Source organism: Lepidochelys kempii, chromosome 10, assembly GCF_965140285.1.
Source record: "Lepidochelys kempii isolate rLepKem1 chromosome 10, rLepKem1.hap1, whole genome shotgun sequence".
NCBI lineage: Eukaryota > Metazoa > Chordata > Testudines > Cheloniidae > Lepidochelys > Lepidochelys kempii.
The window spans coordinates 72,524,308-72,546,089 of NC_136389.1; the positions used below are offsets into that span (position 1 = coordinate 72,524,308).

The window sequence follows — 21,782 nt, forward strand, 5'->3', positions numbered from 1 at the left end:
GTACCATTTTGGATGTCACCGGAGGGCGTAGTCCACCTGAAAGCTGATTGACTTTACAGCTCCCAGAAATCTGATGCTCAGATGAGGATGTATGAGTCCATCACTAGCACTGGTGAAGCAACTTTGGCTTGACAGGTATCTGGCAAAGGGTGCTGTTTCGGTCAAGTAGAAAGTGAATGTGTCAGACACTGACAGGCATTCAGGCTGGTGAAGTATTTCAATATTTACTAACAGGGCCTTGGTTGGTGGCTGGTTGGAGGAAGTGCTCCAAACATTGGATATGTGTGAAATATTGACCTAATTGCCCTGTACTGCACATGGGAGAGGATGTCACTCAGCTCCCTGTCTTTCTTTCCTCTAGGGCTCATAGTCTACCTGGGAATGATGGTGGGAACTGTCATTTGGGGTGGCCTGGCAGATAAACTGGGAAGGAGGAAATGCCTCATCATATCACTCGCAATCAACGCTGCCTTTGCATTCCTCTCCTCCTTCGTCCAGGGATATGGATTCTTCCTCTTCTGCCGCCTTATCTCCGGCTTCGGGTGGGTAACACTCTCTTTAGCCTCCCCGCTCCAGGCTGAGGTTTAAGACAGGAGAACCCTTCCTTTGTGCTAGACGAGACTGCACAATGATTTGGGATTGCCAGCTGAGGAAATGGAAGGACTGACTGGAGAGGTTCTACACAGCATGCGTGTGTTGTAAATAAAATGTTCACATCTCCCTGGAAGGATTTAGAGCCAGGCAGGGAGAAGACACTAGACAAGGGGGATTATATAGTTTGTTTTCCCTTAAACAAAACAATTTAATGCTTGGAAAATTGACAGTCAGATATTCTGAGATCTTAGCCAGAAAACAGGTGCATAAAAGGAAGCATCTGTTCACCACTTCAGGATAAGACACCTCAAAGTTGACCTAAGAGAACTCAGTCACTGAAATCTCAATCTTCCTGCTGAAACTGTGAACATGGGTGCTGATTGATGTCGACTGCAATGTAGACGCTTGTCTACTAGGACTGTACTGAGATCTCTACCCATTTCATAGGCATGAAACAACATTAAGTTGGTAACAACTTTCAGTCACTACTGACCTGCTCTGAATTTGAATAGGTGATTTAGAGGTGACAGGATCTGTAGCTCCCCAAGCCATACAGTCTCCCAGATTGCTGATACAGTGATATGGCCTGGCTTATACAAAGCATCAGGAAAAGACAGAAATTCCAGAGCTCACTCTTTATAAATGTCCACGTTATTAATAAGGAGAGAGGGGAGGGCCCATACCCTCTCATTTATAGTCATTTGGAACTTTGCCTTTTAAAAGGTAAGCTTTTGTTCAGGAGAGAGAACTTGTATTAAACCTTTGACAAGAGACTGCCTTATCCTAATTCATTCCCCCCTTATCCTAATTAAGCCAGGAATTACTCCACTGACGTCAGTAAGGTTACCCTGGTGCATGTGATATGTGAATTTGGGCCCATGACCAAGATTTTCAAAAATGGCCAAGTTTTTCAATGCCTGGCTCGAGACACATTGAGGGGGACTGATTTTTGAAAAGAACGGAACACTGAATTTGTGAAACTCAGGCCGTTTATGGTGTCTCAGTTTGGACACCCCAAAATGGAGGAACCCCAAATCATTTGAAAACATTGGCCCATTTTAAAATTGCTAATTCCAAAATGTTTTATAGAACTTCAGAAATATTTCGTATGATCCCAGCACTCCGGGTCTCCTTTCATCTCTGAGTCATGAGGCAGCTGAGCTACTCTGACGAGATGGTGAAGGGGATGGGGAAAGGCAATTGCAGAATGGGTCCTCCCTTGTGTGGACTCGGTCAAATTTGGCTGGAGTCACTAGCAACCAAAGGCTGTTATTGCCTGGCTGTTTGCTGCCCCAGTGAAATGAGTTTGTGCTCTCCTGTGCAGTTCTCCAGTTTCCTAGGGCACAAGCATCCAAATCACAAATGCTTTGCTGAGCATATCCATGTCCCTTTGAGGCCAGGTAAATTCACAATTTTAAAACAGGAAAGTAAAATCAACTTTCTGCTCGTGACAAACTTCCTGTGCATCCTTCACATTTAAGAACAACCTGGTATGGGGAACTTCATATTATTCTCTCATGACTCCCTGAGTAGAGAGTCTGTGAGAATCGCTGAGAATTCCAGTGAGTTCCTGAAAGAAAAGCTACCCTCCCACTGCGGGGCTGTAACTCTGGAGACCTTTACTATAAATGAACCCAAAGCTATGAGGCTCCAGATGTGCTGGTGACACCTGTTTGGCAAAGTCCTTTATTCTTCCCATGTGGTGTTTTCTCTCCTCAGCATTGGGGGATCCCTCCCCATCGTCTTTGCTTATTTCTCTGAATTCCTTTCACGTGAGAAGAGGGGGGAACACCTGAGCTGGCTCTGCATGTTCTGGATGATTGGTGGCATTTATGCCTCTGCAATGGCTTGGAGCATCATTCCACACTACGGTAACTGCTTTGTGCTTTCGGTTACAGATAACACCCTGCGCACACACGTATAAGGACATACAGTTAGTGCGTGGCAAGCTGGCCTGTACATCTACAGTGCACCAGCCTGCTGCAAACTAACTGTCTGCGTGGACTCTGCCACTAGGCACTAAAAATTCCATCATGCACTTCGACCTACTCCCGTTTCAGATTGGAGTAGCTTAAAGTGCACTACGGAAAGCTTAGTGCATGGCCGCAGCATGCACAGGGCCAGTTAGTGGTTGGCAGGCTAGTACGTTGTCAAATTACACCCCAGCTTGCTGCGCACTAACTGTTCGTATAGACTAGCCCTTACTCATAAACAACACATACACCATCTCGGGTGGGCTATCGATTCTTAACATGATAGTTGTAAGTTAGCCCTGCAGCTTCTGTGATGTGTAAAACCAGAATCCGACATGCTTGTACCAACTGCAACCAAACTCACCCCTGCCATCCTGGAACTTTCAAATCCCACCTGCCTTTTTACAGGAACTCAAAGATAATCAGTGGAATTCATCCTGCAAGTCAGGACATCCCCAGCAGTACAGGAAGAATTGTCTAGCTGTAGCATTGTAGATGCTATTGTGATTGGGGCCCTATACATACCGATGATAGAGAGAAATTAATTGAATGATTGATACTTAGGCAGGATGATGGGTGATGGCTCCTTTGTGATAAAAGCCTCTAATACATCACACCTTTGGTACTGCAGATTATAAATGCTGGTCTCTCTCTATGAGTGGTCAAACCCAGCATCACAAATCCACACATTCCTGAATTTGGGGATAGTTTGACTCAGATAACTTCATGGCTCATGTCCATGTTGACTGCAGAGCTGAGCTAAGCAATTATCAATAAATTGTAACTCTGCTGAACACTAATATCAGGGCTGGGGGGCTAAGTAGCACATTATCACAGTCAGTACATCCCACCATGCCTTAGCCAGATACCAGTGTATTTGGGGTAATTTTTGTGTGTGAATATGTCTCCCTAAAACATATATTTGCTGGGATCACATCTGATTTCCACTGATTTTTCCATGGTGTTGAATATGGTAGAGAGAAAGGACTCTGAAATGTACATTACCACTATGAGGAACAAAAACCTGCATGTCACATGGTTTTCCTGGTAATTCATTTGCATCACCTAGGAAAACATCAGACTGTCAGTATCTATTGAGAAAGATTAATTCCCCTAGTATCCAGTATTGCCAGCTGTTTGCAAAATCCTGATTGAGAAAAGTAGGACAGTCCAAAAAGATCATGAAGAGGGACTATAATATCTATCTATCTATCTATCTATCTATCTATCTATCTATCTATCTATCTATCTATCTATCTATCTATCTATCTATCCATCCACCCACCCACCCACCCATCATACAAGCTAAAACTGCCCTCTGTATTTAGAAAACTTCACGTTTTGGCCAGAAACAGGCTGTTGGAACAGACATGTAAACTAGAGTGCAATGGTGTCAGGCTAAAGCACATGCATTATTTGCAAACAGGGTTTTAAAACCCAAGCCTTTAAAGGGTAATATTTAAATTTTGCAGATTGGTCAGCATTGTCCATATCACATGTTGGAGCATCTGAGCCCCGTGCTGTATGTTTTTTTCCTTTCCAGTATCCCTTTGTTCCATATTGTTTTGGAACTCAATTGAACGTGTGTAGCATTGTGGTTGATACAGTTATCATTGCTGCAAAAGCTGCAACGAGTTTATTTCAATATTATGACAGAGAGTAGATTATAAAGAAACATTTGAAATAAACATCCTCCCTGAGATCTGACTGTGGGAAGGCAAACCGAGAAAGAAAGAATTTTGGTTCATGATGTTTTCTGTGTGCCTTTGATTAAAGTTTGATTACACGCCCCCCCCCAAACCTGCTTTGGTCAAGCTGCCCTTTGAGTTTTAAAGTGTCTGTACTGCTTTCAGACTCCTCCGTGCCCCTTGTTTGCTGACTATGTGGCCTGGGCAGAGCATGAGAGAGAGCCCATAGTGAGGTGTGGCCTAAATGCAGCACTAGAAGCAAGGATCTCCTGAATTTGAACCCCAGCTCGGACACTGATTTTGTATGTTTGGGGGAAATCATTTTGCTTGCCTGCCCCTGCTTCCTCTGTAAAATGGGAACTAATGCTTCCCTTACAGATATGTTGTCAGGCTGTCTCGTAAGTGCTCTGGAAATCAGAAAAGGGCTACGTATTAGAAATTCTCTGTAATGTTATGTAAGGAGGCCACAGAAATGTAATAAAATATACCAGTGGATCCCATGTCACCCTTGCTAGGTTCTTGCTCCATGGATGCACAGTATCCTTAGTTTTATTGCATAGCTCACTTCCAGACTGATTTCTAAACTTAAAGGTAAAGGAAGATTTTAAAAAGGCAGGAACTTAATAATAACCGATTCCATTGTCTGTGCTGAGCACAAACCCATGGAGTGTTATCCATCTGACTGTCTGACGGAATCCACAGAGGAATTCATTACCAGGCATAATAAATCTTTCATCAGATGGGACTTTGTCAGCCTATCACTACCTTGCACAGAGCCCGTAGGGTTCAGTTGGTATCTGAGAGAGAAATCTGACTAGATGGACAGAATTTTCACTCTGGCTTTTGTTGGTCGTAGGCTGGGGTTTCAGCATGGGAACCAGGTACCACTTCCACAGCTGGAGGGTATTTGTAATCGTCTGTGCTCTTCCCTGTATCTCTTCACTGGTGGCACTTAAATTCATGCCGGAAAGTCCACGTTTTTTGCTAGAGGTAAGATGACTCATCTGAAAACTGTACTCCAATATCAATTAACAAAGGAGATCTGGTCCTCACGTGTTTCTGGCTGTCTCGTCACTGCCCTCTCCCCAGCCCCCTGGCCACACACCCAGTTTCATTTAAAACTTAGAGACTCTCTGTATTAAGGTGCTAATCACGTACTTTCATCGTATCACCTTTTAAGGTTGACATCTGCATCGCACAACAAGCAAAATGCAAACACCTGGGATTCATAAACCCATCAAAGGGTTTGCGTACCTGATTAAAACACAAGCACGTACGCTTTGGGAATGTAAATAGTAGAGCTGGGCAGGAAGAGGAGTGAAGCGCAAGAAACAGGAGCATGATAAAATACATGGTGGGTTGGATCTCAGACCCAGCAGGGGAAGTGCAGTACTCACACAGCTGAAGGGACAGCATATAATTATTTATTGTTATCACCTTGCACTTACTGTACATAGCACCTTTTACCTGAGGCTCTCAAAACAGCTGACATACACGGATTAAACCTCAGACCCCACCATGATGTAGGTAAGCATTATTTATTCCCATTTTATAGATGGAACAACTGAGGTACATAGACTTGCCCAAGGTTACACAGCAAGTCACTAGCAGAGCTGGGAAGAGAACCATGTCTCCTGACACACCCTCTGTTTAGCCTGGAGGCAACACTTTGCCTAACTCCTGCCTCCCAAATAATAATTACAGAGTGGTTTCCTTCTTCTACTACAAAACTACTGCACAGTCAGCAAATATAAACCTTGATGGTTCAGCCTTCTGCCCTCTGCTTCTCCCCCCTCAACACATGACGCGGCACGATACGGCTCCGTTACACCCGGGCCTCCAGAGCTGGTTCCCCGTGTCATTTTTAAAACCACATGGCTGTAGACCACAGTATTTAATGGCTCACTTGAGATGTTCTTCCCTTGGTGTTTCCAGATAGGTAAACATGATGAAGCCTGGATGATTCTCAAGCAAGTTCATGATACCAACATGCGGGCTAAGGGGGAGCCGGAGAGGGTGTTCACGGTGAGTGTGGTTTCCTTCGGGAAAGCAGTTCGTTATACTGTGGTAAAGGGGTCACTGGCACGTGAGAGTCTTCATAGGCCAGGGGTTGGTTTGGAATCTGCTTTAGTAGGCTTCAGAGCTGCCTTATTCTCCCCCCTGTGGTTTCCGGCTTCTCACACACTATGTGATCTCCAGCAGCCAGGAGGGAGAATGGGAGAAGATAAGGACTGCACACTTCAGGTCATATACCAGCCTTGTTTTGTGGTGATCAGTCCCAGGAAAGTTGGTGGGAGTTGTATATGCATGGGAATAAAGCACAGTGGATAGCCCAGCGGCTTTCCAGTTATACTCAGACAGCTAATTGCTCTGTTCTAGGAGCAAAGTAAACGAGAGGGATATTACTCATGTGGGAAATCCGGACGACTCCTTTCTCCATTCCAGCTTCTAATCAAACTCTGATTAAGCTCCATGTACCTCCTAATGAGCTTCCTGAACCCCATCTGCCTGGTAGCCAACCTTTAATCTCTCTGAAGGAAAGGGAGGTGAATGATTACTACTCACTGGGCCAATGCTCGGGTGAAAAATTTGAAATGGGCAAAGTCTAATTCAGTGAGCTTAGAGAATGCGTGTGGTGGGGTTAATTGTTAATCACAGTGAGTGCATTGTAAACAGTGAGTGCACCAGCTAGGGAATGCTCCTTGAAATAGGTTGTTATGTATGAGAAGGCACATACCCTTAAAGGAAGAAGGGAGGGAAGAAAAATTTGGCTGCAGAATTCAGCTTTTTGGTGCAAAAAGCCCGATAAACTGGTAAGAGGAGTTATGGAGGAACAGTATCCATAATGAATGAGCCCATCAATAATACAAGAGATTAATTTACTGTACCTCCAAGTGTGCTAAGACTCCAGGGTCAGAAAATGGGCTTAATGAGCCTGAGCTATTTCCAGGGCACAAGCTATTGGACTGCTGTGAAAAGAGAGAGAGAGAGAGAGAGAGAGAGAGAGAGAGAGAGAGAGAGAGAGAGAGAGAGAGAGAGAGAAAGAAAGAAAGAAAGAAAGAAAGAAAGAAAGAAAGAAAGAAAGAAAGAAAGAAAGTTATCTGCTCCTGTAAAACTGGGATGGTCAGATCAGTTATGCTGCAGATCTATAAGCTGTGGCCAACTGGATACTGCATGTTTCAGATGCTCTCCCCTCTGTGCATGCCCCTTATTAAGGAGCTGTCCCCACCTCTCACCTTTAATATACAGTGGCAGCCTCAGTCCACACCAGCTTCTCTCCGACTTGCACCAGGATAAATCGGGCACATTCATGTTATAATGTGAGACTGACCATCCTCGAGGATTTAGGGCCCTCTGAGCCAATGCTGCTCCTGGATTAAAACCATGTTTTGTCTGTCACTCCTGTGTCAAATCCACGTGTACCTTGCTCCTGCATCTGATGATCCTAAAGGCATCTGCTCCTGTTAGGACTCAGTCCGTCAATCTATACTGCACTCATGAACACTTATTATTCCAGCTAACGATGTCCTATTTGCTATGTGTCATAATGGTCTGAAATATTGTACTTCATATCTGGAGTTTGGCTGTTGAATCAAGACTTACTGAAACCTCTTGGCACAGACAGACAATGAGCTCTCCTTGCCTTGTACTTTCCACGTGAAGTTGTATTTTGCTAATTGGCCAGCAGGAGCCAGTCAGTCATGCACCAGCTGTTACTGGGTCAATTCCCAGATCTGACATTTAAACAGTTCCAGTCAGGAGAACATAGACACTGTCTTATCGAGTTGGGTGAATCATTCATACTGAATGAATTATTCAGTGAATTTCACCTCTTTTTCTGCATGTGAACAGACTGTGATTTTCTTGAATATGTTCTTTACTCGAAATTATTCACCAAATACTTTCTGTTACTGATTCCTAGGTTATAACCCATTCACGAGCACTTACTTACAAGTATTCAATATTCAAAATTCAGGCTATTTTGACTGGACAAATTATTCATATGGTATGTTTTTATTCTCTGATTGGATGAATTTTCTGATGCAAACATACACATTTATGCACTCAGAATTGACTTTCCACAAATGTTCTTCCACTGGCACTTAAAATTTGCTGTTAGAGAATGCTTTCGCCAGTTGCATTTGAGAAAAGAGAACATGAAAGTAGTTGAAGCAAGTTTCTTTAAAACTGTATTAACTATTCACTGAAATTTTTTGGCAGTAATTGTCAGCTCTAATTACCTGGCGGATTCTTAAAGACATCAAGATTACATAGCATAAGTGTGTTAGCTTAACGTGTTGGGTGTTAGAATTACATTTTATTATCAATCTAATAAGTGAAGATTTGAGGTTGATGTGAAACATTTGAAATGTGTCACAGAGGGAGACAGAGAGAGACTTTTAGCCCATGAGAAAAACTCAGTATCCAATGGCAACACATCAAGAAAAGATAGCAGGGGAAAATGCTTTGGCAAACATCAGAGAAGATTGCTTTGCAGGAGGCAGAGAAGGAATTGTGCAGAAAACAGAGAAATGGTTGAATCCATCTAGGGTCAATTGCTGAAACTTTGGTTTGTGCTTTTCAGGTCGCCCACATCAAAACTCCAAAGCAAATAGATGAGTTTATTGAAATCCAGAGCTCAACAGGGACATGGTACCAGCGCTGGTTGGTCAGATTCACGACCACGTTCAAACAGGTATGGAGCATGAGGACCATCCCACAAGAGCTTTCAATGTGTTGAGATTCTGATTCATATTCACAACATCCCTCGGGTTACTGTGTAGGATAAATGGGCCTGGGCTCTGGTAGCATTTGCTATACTCCCCTAACCCCGATCTTCACCCTGTCTCTTCTTAACCCAAGCCACCAACGAGTTCCTGAACTGATTAGCCATACACAGCATATCAGTTAAGCTAATATGGGTCAGATCAGAGCATACAAGTATCTGATTTCCCTTCTATTTGCACAAACAGAGAATACCATCCCCAGTGAATGAATTAAAATTCTATCTGCTTAATGTTGCTGCTTGCTAAGGCTGAGTCTCCAGCATTATAATATAAACATTTTGGCCAGCTACGGATTTCACACCTGCCATTCTGCTGCCCACCACGACAGCCCAGAACTTAATAGCAGCTGTGGGGTTAAACCTAGATTCTTAGGCTCCAGAAGCACAAGCTCCTTCCACTTGAAGTAAAGAAGAATCTCCCTTAGCTGTTAGCAGTCTAGGTTCCATAAGACACTAAATTTAGTAGCTCCAGATCCATTTAGTGGAGGGCAGTGTTACATGTACACATTAGCCAGCTCATTACAGATATGCTTATACTGAAGGATACTGGAGCAAGGCTTCATGAACATTGTCCCTTCAGGTCCTCATATGTATCTCATGAATCTATCCCTGTGAACACAGTTTGGAACAAACACTGGATCAAAGCAGATCATCCATCTTCCCCAAATGAGCCCTCTTCACTGTTAATATTAAATTCATTATCTGGTCAGAAATGAATCTTTCAAGATCTCTGCTAGGATTTCTCTGTGACTGAAACCTTCCTGTGGATCTGTAGGTCTGGGACAACCTGTTGTATTGCTTGACAGCCCAGTACAGGATGAATACACTGATTCTGGCTGTGGTTTGGTTTTCAATGGCCTTTAGGTAAGTCCCTCCTCTAACTTTCTCAAGAAACAGTAGCCATCTGAGGGCTTAATTGTTGCAGTCAGGGTCCATCTACTATGAAATGTGCTCTCAGCTTTTGTGGGATTAACTGTGCATATAAATAAATTGCTACAAAAATCAAATTTTGTCCCCTTGATCCTATTTTAAAGAGACAGAGCCAGTGAAAAACTAGGCCATGGTCTACTAAGTATCTATGTTTTACTCAGTGATCTAACTGCCCATAACAGAGAGTTTAATATACCTTGAACAAACCAGGCCTTGGGCAAATGTTGGTATTGCATGGTTCAGTAGTCTTATATGGAGTCTTTCACTTCTAGGTCCCTTGTCTGAATCCTGTCTGTATTAGTAGTGTCGAAAAGTAATTCCTACCAGCTGGCTGGCTGTTCATTGGTCTGTGTCAACTAAGAGGGTGGATTTCAGTCCACTTAAGAACAAATAAGTGTCCACACTGGGGACACCACCCCCTGATCTGGTGATAAAGATGAACAAATAGTTTATAACAAAAAATGGTTTGTCCTTTTCTGTTCATAGAACATCTATGAATGGATCATGGCTTTCCTGAATACAACCATGATTCAAAAGTATTAGAAAAATGTTAAATGATTTTCCTAAGCTCGGTGGCATGTACTATGCTGTTTAATTGTGATTAGTCACATACAGCACATGGTGTAGTTTCTGATCCTTGTGCAGCTGAATGTAACTTATGGTCGGGTTTCTGGTGTTAATGCTCCTGGGAAGTGAATTTACAATTCTCTTTTATGGAGAATTAGGGAATGTGTAGTTAATCTTTGCTTTCCACAAGGAGCCATCCTAATGCAACTTGATTGCACTTGTTCCAGAAGGTGAACGCAAAAGAACCACAGACACGAAAAAGTGAATTTGTTACCAAAATTGGAATTCAATATATATAGAATATTTTTACTGTATTTACCCATCTCTTGTTGGCACCAATGGTGCCTTCTTCATTGGGAACCTCAACTGATAATTCAATAAGGGCTGAGAATTCCCTAGAGACTGAACTACCTGCTTGTCACTCCAAGGCAGGTTTTGCCATTGCCCATGACATTCCTGTGGTGTGGATAAATGGAAGACTTTGCTCTCCAGTCTGTCAGTCTGACACTTTCCCCAAGCACTAAATTTACCTAAAAGCATTGACAGAGAACCAAAAATTAGAGCTGCTTACAAGTCAGATATTGTCCAAAATATGTGTAAACTTTATCCTGAACATGCCCCTTTCCTCTCCTTGCTGCAGTTACTATGGCCTTACTGTCTGGTTCCCTGACATGATCCGATATCTCCAGAATGAGGAGTATGAATCCCGACTGAAAATCTTCGAGCGGGAACATATAGATCACTTCACCTTCAACTTCACAGTGGAAAACCAGATCCATAGGAATGGGGCATTTGTCAATGATAAGTAAGTGAATGTGACCTGATTTCCTTTATATCTGGGGGGTGAGGGCATATGGTTCAATAAAACTTGGCACATATCATTTCTAGAGAAAGAGCTGAAATTTTCAAGCATTTGAATGTCCCCCAGGCTTTACCTCATACTAGTAAGGGGTAGCAGTGGATTGGACATTCTAGATCAGGGATCGGTAACCTTTGGCATGTGACCCGTCAGGGAAAGCTGCTGGCGGGCTGGGCCGGTTTGTTTACCTGCAGCGTCTGCAGGTTCAGCCGATTGCAGCTCCCACTGGCCGCTGTTCACCGTCCCCAGCCAATGGGGGCTGCGGGAAGCAGTGCGGGCCGAGGGATGTGCTGGCTGCTCTTCCCGCAGCCCCCATTGGCCTGGAGCGGTGAACTGCAGCCAGTGGGAACCGCAATCGGCCGAACCTGCAGACACTGCAGGTAAACAAAACAGCCCGGCCTGCCAGGTGCTTTCCCTGATGGGCCGCGGGCCAAAGGTTGCCAATCCCTGTTCTAGATCATTACTAGTCTGGGCATGTTGGTGATCACCAGTTCATGACTCTCTGAAGTTTTAGAATACAGCCAGTTTTTCAAACTAATTAGACAAGCAAATGCTGCAACTGCATGTGCAAATTGGGTAATTACCTGGGTAAGTTGCCAGTTAAGCATGTTTACTGTTTGTACACACAGGTACCTGATTTAAGCATGCAGTTACAATAACTGCATGCAGAAATTAGACATGCATGTCTACTCAAAACTACATACCTTGGCCGTTGTTTGAAATCCTGAAATCTTGGCTATTAAGTTGCCATTCCATAGCAAGGCAGTCTAGCATTTAGTGGTACCGTATAAATAGGGCCCTCAGCATCAGGTGTGTCATACAGTCCCTTTCATGTCATGCTGCCAACTTCCTAGGAAATCTAATTGCTCTTGTGGCTGGGGCCAGACTAAATGAACATTTAGGGTCAGGCAGAGAGGAATGATAGTCCAGTGGTTACGTTCTATCCTGTGACCTGTGAGACCCAAGTTAAATTCCCTGATCTGCCACAGACTTCCCGTATAACCTGGAGTGAGTCACTTAATCTCTCTTAGTCTCAGTTCCCTGTCTGTACAATGGGAGCAATAGCACTAGCAATAGCTCTTGGGATGATGTGAAAATAAATCAATTAAAAGGTTGTGAGGTGCCCTTGAGGGCCATAGAAATACCTCAGCTAGATTGTGTCAGGTCCTACTTACGCCACCTGTAATTGCCATTCTTCTAGTATTCGTGTCTGTGGTGCATGTGGTCTGATCCCTTGGAAACACTCCTGGGGAGAAACGGTGCCACATAGGGTATGGCAAGGGATGAGGAAGAGGTGGGCCCATGATCCTATCTCAATTCTCTACCATCAGGCTGGCAGCAACAAGGGAGTGTATAAGCACTTCTGGTCTGAAAACACATGCGTGTGGATTTGAAACTCATTTTCTATGAATCCTTATGCCTGTGACCGTGACATCTGTTTTCAGCATATATGTTTTGCCAGTTGAACTTAGTCAGCTGGATATTTGAGAAAGGTAAACCCCAAGCCCCTAGTAAAGCCATGGACACAGCCAATGCAACATTATGTAAATTAATAGTGGAAAGGATATTTGTAGGAACCATCTTTTTGCATTATTCACCCAGCTAGGCATAACCCTCATTCTGTGGGAAACACCACGTGCAAACCTATGGAGCATCAAGGGCAGCTTTCTACAGATCATGTGGTCTTTCTACTCTGCTCTCTCTACACCCTAACCCATTTATCCGCATCTCCAGTCCTAAAGAAGTGTGTTTGAGGAATTCCTTTCCCAGAATTCGTCTTCTAACAGGCTCACATGTCCTTGTGATGGGACCTTCTTCATCTGGGACCAGTGCATGTGGAATCAGAGCAGGCATTGCTTTCCTGGGCCTCTTTGGATCCAGAGGTGGCTTTCTTCTCTTTCCTTAGGACACACTGACATCTAGTGGTCCTGGGCAAGAAAGATTTGTTTTCTTTTTAAATATACTTTCCACTTTTGCTTCCTGAAAGCCAACACTTCTGTGCTCCCTTAAAACCATTATTTACCATGGCCACTATTCCGCACAATCCCAGTCAATATGAGTTTTGCCATTGCCTTTGTATCTGACTCACAAACTTCTCCCACACCCACCCTTGCCAACTCAAAACAAAATATATTGGCCAGATCCTTAGTTAACGCTTTAAAGTCAACGGAGCTATGCTGATTTACACTAGCTGAGGATCTGACCCTATGTAACTGTCAAGACATGTATTTGTCATCACTGTGATCAGTTTGTATGTGGTATCTCTTTTCCCTACCCTGGGTCTAGTTTTTCTTTTTGGTCTTTCTGGGCTGAAAGCTCTTTGGGGCAGGGACTGTGTCTTCTTCTGCATCTGTACAGCATGGAGAATGTATTGGGCACTACCGCAACATAAACAATGAAAATCATGGAGGGAGGGGCTGTGACGGGGCAGTGTGCCACACCCCTGTCTTTTCCACAGGCTGCTCTAAGACCTTCTTGTTTGTAAATGCCACTGTATAGTTAATTTTCGGTGTTTTAATCCCTCCGCCGTACATAACAATGTCTCTACACCTTTACACGCTGTATCTCAACTTTCTAACTCCTTCTCCAAAGGGTGGGGAATTAAGGTGACCCTACTTCCGAGGACTTCCTTTGTTGGGCTCTTGTAGCTTTCTGGTTGGTTTGTTTCTCTCTCCCATTTTCTCTTCCTCCCCCAAACCCTCCTTCCTGTGCCCTTTTGTACAGCTTTCCCTGTTAATGCCTAATTGGTTCATTGATTTACTAGCTCCAATCTGGCCTGGTAATCAGGTACACCTCTGTCCAATTAGGCCTTTTCTAGTGGAACCTAATTAGTACAAACAGTGACCAGGGTGCTGACTCAAGTGCTAGCCCTCAGCACTCTGTTACAGGGACCATGTCCACATGTCTAAATGGAAATTCACCCCATCGCCTTCTAGGTGTTACAACATAAATTACTCACATACTTCCAAACAGACTTAGACTCTCTAAAATCTCAGCTGCACATGTGTGTCCTGGGAGGAATACATTATGGACCCAGAGTTACCATCCTACAATCACATTTTGTTTTATTCCTAGTAGTTGAAAACTACATGGCATTCCCTATCGCTATTGTCTGTTTCCATTTGTCAAACATTGTTTTGGGTTACTTCCATATGTTTCTAATGGAACTTGATATCAGTGTGGCCTTTTTATGGTTGCTTCTTTGTTTATGCCCAATCATCCTGGGTGAGACCACTACTGCAATAGGATGCAAATTCTCCTCTTCCCTCCCCAGAATCCAACCTAACAGGAAGTGTGTTCAGTGGTTAAAGTGCAGGGCATCCAGCCAGGACTCCTCTCTCTGCAACTTAGTAACTACATGACCTTGGATAAATCACTTCATTCCCTTTTGCCTTCCAACTCCTCCAGCTACCCTCTATTTAAATTGGAGATAATGTTGACTGACGCTGCTGTGATGCTGTTGTGAAGCTTTGTTAATGGATGTCTGTAACATGTTTCAGATGAAAAATGCTACAGAAGGACCAGTTGATAGACTCATAGACTTTAAGACCAGAAGGGACCATCATAATCATCTAGTCTGACCTCTTTCACATTGCAAGCCACAGAACCTCACCTACCCACTCCTGTAAAAGACCCCTAACCTCTGGCTGAATTACTGAAGTCCTAAAATCATGATTTAAAGACTTCAAGTTACAGAGAATCCACCATTTACTCTAGTTTAAAGCTGCAAGTGACCCATGCCCAATGCTGCAGAAGAAGATGCCCCCCCCCGCCCCACCCGGCCATGATCTTTGCCAATCTGACCTGGAGGAAAATTCCTTCTTGACCTCAAATATGACAACCAGTTAGACCTGAGCATGTGGGCAAGACCCAACAGCCAGACGCTTTGGAAAGAATTATCTGTAATAACTCAGAGCCCTCCCCATCTAGTGTTCTGCCATTGGAGAGATTTGCCACCAGCAGTCGCAGATCAGCTACCTGCCATTGTAGGCAGTCTCACCATACCAACCCCTCCACAAACTTATCAAGCTCAGTCTTGAAGCCAGTTAGATTTCTTTCCCCCCACTACTCCTTTTGGAAGTCTGTTCCAGAACTTCACTCCTCTGATGACGGAATCAAAATGGTTATCGGTCTGGCCGATGGGAACTTACGACAAAACCCTGGGCAGATCCAAGGCTGTTTGGTAGCACAAAGAATTCCTTTAGACTACAATACAATAGAGTGTCTTTTGGATCTGGCCATAGAAAGTAAATAGACTACACCCCAAATACCCCCCATCCCACAATCTTTTTTGTTTGTAAACTACTATGAGGGCACAGTTTTTTGTATCTGAATTCTCATAATGCAAAATTAGAATATAGGATATGGCCCAAGGATGTGTGTGTGAGAGAGAGAGAGAGAGAAAGAGAGAGAGAGAGGGGATATTATGGCAATTTCAATGATGTGTGCGGGTGCGTGTGCGCATGCGAGTACAGGTATTAAATGTTCTTCCCTTTCAGCCCTCCCTGCATGTTCTTTTGCCTTCCTGGTCCTGCTTTGCATCTGGACAGGCTGATGCTCTTCAGCATTTGTGAAAGGAAATAAGCTTCATTTCCCTTCTGCTGTAACCTGGCAAGTTTCAGCCACAGTTAATATAGTTAGGTATTCCTTGGTAGCACTTGGGAGTAGCTTCAGAACTATTATCTCCCCACTAGGGAGCAGCCACACACTGGATGGCAGGACTGGGACAGTGTCTTGGTGAAGGGACTGGGAGCTTGATTGTGCAAAGGGCTGATTATTCAGCTGAGGTGCTGAATGTCCTCAGCTCCTCCTGACTTTAGGGAGCATCAAGGACACTTGGCACCTTGTAGGATTGAGCTCTGGGTGGGGATGTGACCAGACATTCATCTCTTTGGGGTGAAAGGAGCCGTCAGCCATGTGATTAAGGGTTAGCCCAGTCCCTGTTTGGTTCTTTCCTAGTGCAGTAACTCACTCAGAAGCTGCTCAGACTGTGTTTCAGCACTACCTGTATCACATCCTGATATGACTTATGTCTCCATTTTCCCGTCAGCCCTTGGCTGTGAGTTAAAACCCCACTGGACGCCACGCAACTGCTTTATAACTCCTTGAAAGATGACTGTTCAGAAATCAAACTGCCGGGAGAGGGCTCTTTACAGGCCTTGGAGAGTAAATGCCTCACAGACTATTACTGAGCAAATGCAAATCAGCCTCAGTTTCGCTGTAACCTCTGAGACCTTCCTTATGGAACATAGAGCTTGATTAGTCTTCATGTAATGTTTGAGCATTAATAATGTCTTTTTGAGGCCTCTGTTGAGAAGCATGTAGCATTAATGTAGTGGAGTAAAAACATCAAACTAGCAGATGCTCAATTAAACTAAAGTGCTGGATCTTTATTCAAAGCTTTTTATCTGGTGCCTGCCCTGGTCTCATTAGTTTGGATGATAACACTTGCGCTTACACATACATACTCTTTTACATCTTCTAAGCACTCCCGACATATTAGCGAATAAATTTTCACAATACCCCTTTGAGATACTGTAGGTAAGTAAGAATAGTGTCACCCATCTAAGAAGTGGGTAGCAGATGTCAGGGCCTTGCAGGTTGGCTTCCCATGACAGGAGAAATCAGCGATGCGGAGCCTGAGTATATTCTTAGTTTAAATTGTTTTATTTAAACTACACACAGTAGTCCTTGAACAGAGGCAGTCGCAAACAACATGCAGGTGAATCCCTTCTTCCAAAAATCTCAGCCCAGGACCAATGCCTCATTCCCAGGAAGCAATTCTGCTTGAAGAATTGACTCTAGTTGAGAAATTAAGGCAAGAAGAAAACCTGATTGCTGTTTGCAACAGCCCCGCAGAAAGAAACTACATCACAACACTAATAACAATGCTGCATTTCTTCCAGAAATGAATAGTGCTCGCACGATAAGGAAAAGAACTTTGGAAACAACGTGTAACAGTGCCATCTGGTGATTCCCTCCATCATATTGTACAGATGGGGAAAATAAGGCACAGAGATGTTATCCAAGGCCACAGAGAGAAACAGTGGCAGAAATGGGACTGGAGATTAGGTGTTTGTGCCTCTGAGACCTCATGCTTAGCCCAATAGATCCAATGGCCTCTGATAAAGGATATTTTTTATTTACCCTTGGCAAGGGGATGGGAGGAAGAATAGGGACAAGAGGCTCTGCCCAGGGACAGAGAGAGTGCTATGCATTGCTGCTGAGTGATACCTTCTCCAGCTGATCCAGCAGCAGTATTGATAGGAGCTGTATCCAGTCCTCCTTGGCTGAAAGGGTGGATTGGTTTGATGTGAGGACTCTGAGGAGTGAAGCAGGTGCAGGGAATTCTAGATGACATATTTCTACTAAAACAACCCCTTTCTTGCATTCACAGAACACTTTTCCTCAGGAACAATCCCATAAACCACCATTGTCACTCTGTGTGACCACAGCATTTGCACGTTAGGAAGTTATTTGAAGGGTCACTGAGTGCTTTGTGCTTACTCACTGTTACTTGGGGTGGCTTCTTTTCCTGCCCTGCAGATTTACTAAGATGAAATTCAAATATGTGACATTTGAGGACGTGCTGTTTGAGGAATGCTATTTTGAAGATGTGACAGCCATCGAGACCTTCTTCAAAAACTGCACCATTATATCCACTGTCTTCTATAACACTGGTAAAGGGATTCCTGGCTTGGTCTAGTCTGTGGAACAATGAGCATGTCTGATTTGTGGTGAATGGTTTGTAGTGGTGCTATAGAAGTGCGTGTGTTGGGCTGTGACAGTGATCAGGGAATAAGAAGGGGGAAGTCAAACAAGAGACCAGTTTCAGAGGAACAGCCGTGTTAGTCTGTATTCGCAAAAAGAAAAGGAGTACTTGTGGCACCTTAGAGACTAACCAATTTATTTGAGCATGAGCTTTCGTGAGCTACAGCTCACTTCATCAGATGTTTACCGTGGAAACTGCAGCAGACTTTATATACACACAGAAATCATGAAACAATACCTCCTCCCACCCCACTGTCCTGCTGGTAATAGCTTATCTAAAGTGATCAACAGGTGGGCCATTTCCAGCACAAATCCAGGTTTTCTCACCCTCCACCCCCCCACACAAATTCACTCTCCTGCTGGTGCTAGCCCATCCAAAGTGACAACTCTTTACATAATCAAGTCGGGCTATTTCCTGCATAGATCAAGGTTTTCTCACATCCCCCCCACCCCCATACACACACAAACTCACTCTCCTGCTGGTAATAGCTCATCTAAACTGACCATTCTCCAGGTTTAAATCCAAGTTAAACCAGAACATCTGGGGGGGGGGGTAGGAAAAAACAAGAGGAAACAGGCTACCTTGCATAATGACTTAGCCACTCCCAGTCTCTATTTAAGCCTAAATTAATAGTATCCAATTTGCAAATGAATTCCAATTCAGCAGTTTCTCGCTGGAGTCTGGATTTGAAGTTTTTTTGTTTTAAGATAGCGACCTTCATGTCTGTGATTGCGTGACCAGAGAGATTGAAGTGTTCTCCGACTGGTTTATGAATGTTATAATTCTTGACATCTGATTTGTGTCCATTTATTCTTTTACGTAGAGACTGTCCAGTTTGACCAATGTACATGGCAGAGGGGCATTGCTGGCACATGATGGCATAGATCACATTGGTGGATGTGCAGGTGAACGAGCCTCTGATAGTGTGGCTGATGTTATTAGGCCCTGTGATGGTGTCCCCTGAATAGATATGTGGGCACAATTGGCAACGGGCTTTGTTGCAAGGATAAGTTCCTGGGTTAGTGGTTCTGTTGTGTGGTATGTGGTTGTTGGTGAGTATTTGCTTCAGGTTGCGGGGCTGTCTGTAGGCAAGGACTGGCCTGTCTCCCAAGACTTGTGAGAGTGTTGGGTCATCCTTTAGGATAGGTTGTAGATCCTTAATAATGCGTTGGAGGGGTTTTAGTTGGGGGCTGAAGGTGACGGCTAGTGGCGTTCTGTTATTTTCTTTGTTAGGCCTGTCCTGTAGCAGGTAACTTCTGTGAACTCTTCTGGCTCTATCAATCTGTTTCTTTACTTCTGCAGGTGGGTATTGTAGTTGTAAGAAAGCTTGACAGAGATCTTGTAGGTGTTCGTCTCTGTCTGAGGGGTTGGAGCAAATGCGGTTGTATCGCAGAGCTTGGCTGTAGACGATGGATCGTGTGGTGTGGTCAGGGTGAAAGCTGGAGGCATGCAGGTAGGAATAGCGGTCAGTAGGTTTACGGTATAGGGTGGTGTTTATGTGGCCATTGTTTATTAGCACTGTAGTGTCCAGGAAGTGGATCTCTTGTGTGGACTGGACCAGGCTGAGGTTGGTGGTGGGATGGAAATTGTTGAAATCATGGTGGAATTCCTCAAGGGCTTCTTTTCCATGGGTCCAGATGATGAAGATGTCATCAATATAGCGCAAGTAGAGTAGGGGCTTTAGGGGACGAGAGCTGAGGAAGCGTTGTTCTAAATCAGCCATAAAAATGTTGGCATACTGTGGGGCCATGCGGGTACCCATAGCAGTGCCGCTGATCTGAAGGTATACATTGTCCCCAAATGTGAAATAGTTATGGGTAAGGACAAAGTCACAAAGTTCAGCCACCAGGTTAGCCGTGACATTATCAGGGATAGTGTTCTTGACGGCTTGTAGTCCATCTTTGTGTGGAATGTTGGTGTAGAGGGCTTCTACATCCATAGTAGCCAGGATGGTGTTATCAGGAAGATCACCGATGGATTGAAGTTTCCTCAGGAAGTCAGTGGTGTCTCGAAGGTAGCTGGGAGTGCTGGTAGCGTAGGGCCTGAGGAGGGAGTCTACATAGCCAGACAATCCTGCTGTCAGGGTGCCAATGCCTGAGATGATGGGGCGCCCAGGATTTCCAGGTTTATGGATCTTGGGTAGTAGATAGAATATCCCAGGTCGGGGTTCCAGGGGTGTGTCTGTGCGGATTTGATCTTGTGCTTTTTCAGGAAGTTTCTTGAGCAAATGCTGTAGTTGCTTTTGGTAACAAATTGGATACTATTAATTTAGGCTTAAATAGAGACTGGGAGTGGCTAAGTCATTATGCAAGGTAGCCTGTTTCCTCTTGTTTTTTCCTACCCCCCCCCCCAGATGTTCTGGTTTAACTTGGATTTAAACCTGGAGAATGGTCAGTTTAGATGAGCTATTACCAGCAGGAGAGTGAGTTTGTGTGTGTATGGGGGTGGGGGGGATGTGAGAAAACCTTGATCTATGCAGGAAATAGCCCGACTTGATTATGTAAAGAGTTGTCACTTTGGATGGGCTAGCACCAGCAGGAGAGTGAATTTGTGTGGGGGGGTGGAGGGTGAGAAAACCTGGATTTGTGCTGGAAATGGCCCACCTGTTGATCACTTTAGATAAGCTATTACCAGCAGGACAGTGGGGTGGGAGGAGGTATTGTTTCATGATTTCTGTGTGTATATAAAGTCTGCTGCAGTTTCCACGGTAAACATCTGATGAAGTGAGCTGTAGCTCACGAAAGCTCATGCTCAAATAAATTGGTTAGTCTCTAAGGTGCCACAAGAGACCAGTTGTGGTGTTAGCTCTGTGACTATGGTGAACTTCTGTAGAACCAGGTGTATATACTACAGTTGCCTTAAAATGTAAGATGAAGTAGGATTTTCCCATTTTTCAAGACCCGAGCTTATCATTCCATGCACATATGTGTCTGAGTCACAAAATTTACATTGAGATCAGGATTTTGCCAGAGGTTAAGACTGCTTCCATCTGTAGCTTCCATCTCATCTTTAGTTTCAGGTAGCACTTGATGAGGGCTTAGAGCAGATCAGACAGCTGAATTCCCAGCCTTCCTTGATTGCACTGCTTATGGTGTCATTGACTGTTGAATGACACCATAAGCAGAAACCCAGAAAAAATGAATTCAGACCTTGGCAAGTTAAAGTAATAGGGGAACTGATTAAACAATTTTGGCTGAAGATAGTCATTTTTCAGCCCATATCTAGCTTCTGATTTGGGATCTCAAGCAGCTTAACTAATTTAATTGATTCACTTATTAATTTAAAAAGAGCTTTTCACTTCCCCTTTAACTGAAAACAAACCACTGGATGATGGAAATTGCAGACGATAGCACTAGCTCCTGGGTTATTGCTCATCACTGGTTGAAATGCCAAGCAATTAGGGCCAAATTATGTCTGCTCCAGCATGGGTGCATTAAAAGGGTGCTCCTCTTCCCTCTAGTGCAAAGGGCAGGCATAATGCTGTAGCCAGCACTCCCCAAGCACTGAAGGGTAGGGAGATGATAGACCTGCTGACAGCACTGAAGAACCCAGAGGAAGCTTTATGAGGCAGTTTGGGTGTCTGTGCACAACCCCGTTCCCTGCATATCAGCTA

General features: G+C 44.1%; 1 protein-coding gene across 6 annotated transcripts in view; it reads left to right on the forward strand.

The window, feature by feature from the left end:
* Positions 1–21,782, forward strand: part of SV2B (synaptic vesicle glycoprotein 2B) — a 102,391-nt gene that overhangs the window by 69,821 nt on the left and 10,788 nt on the right. For all 6 annotated transcript variants that reach the window (XM_073304204.1, XM_073304202.1, XM_073304206.2 and 3 more), the window contains 8 exons: positions 362–542; positions 2,314–2,465; positions 5,112–5,245; positions 6,191–6,280; positions 8,841–8,951; positions 9,817–9,905; positions 11,179–11,343; positions 17,944–18,077. In XM_073304204.1, coding sequence (XP_073160305.1) covers positions 362–542; positions 2,314–2,465; positions 5,112–5,245; positions 6,191–6,280; positions 8,841–8,951; positions 9,817–9,905; positions 11,179–11,343; positions 17,944–18,077 — 1,056 coding nt within the window. The remainder of the gene's footprint in view (positions 1–361; positions 543–2,313; positions 2,466–5,111; positions 5,246–6,190; positions 6,281–8,840; positions 8,952–9,816; positions 9,906–11,178; positions 11,344–17,943; positions 18,078–21,782) is intronic.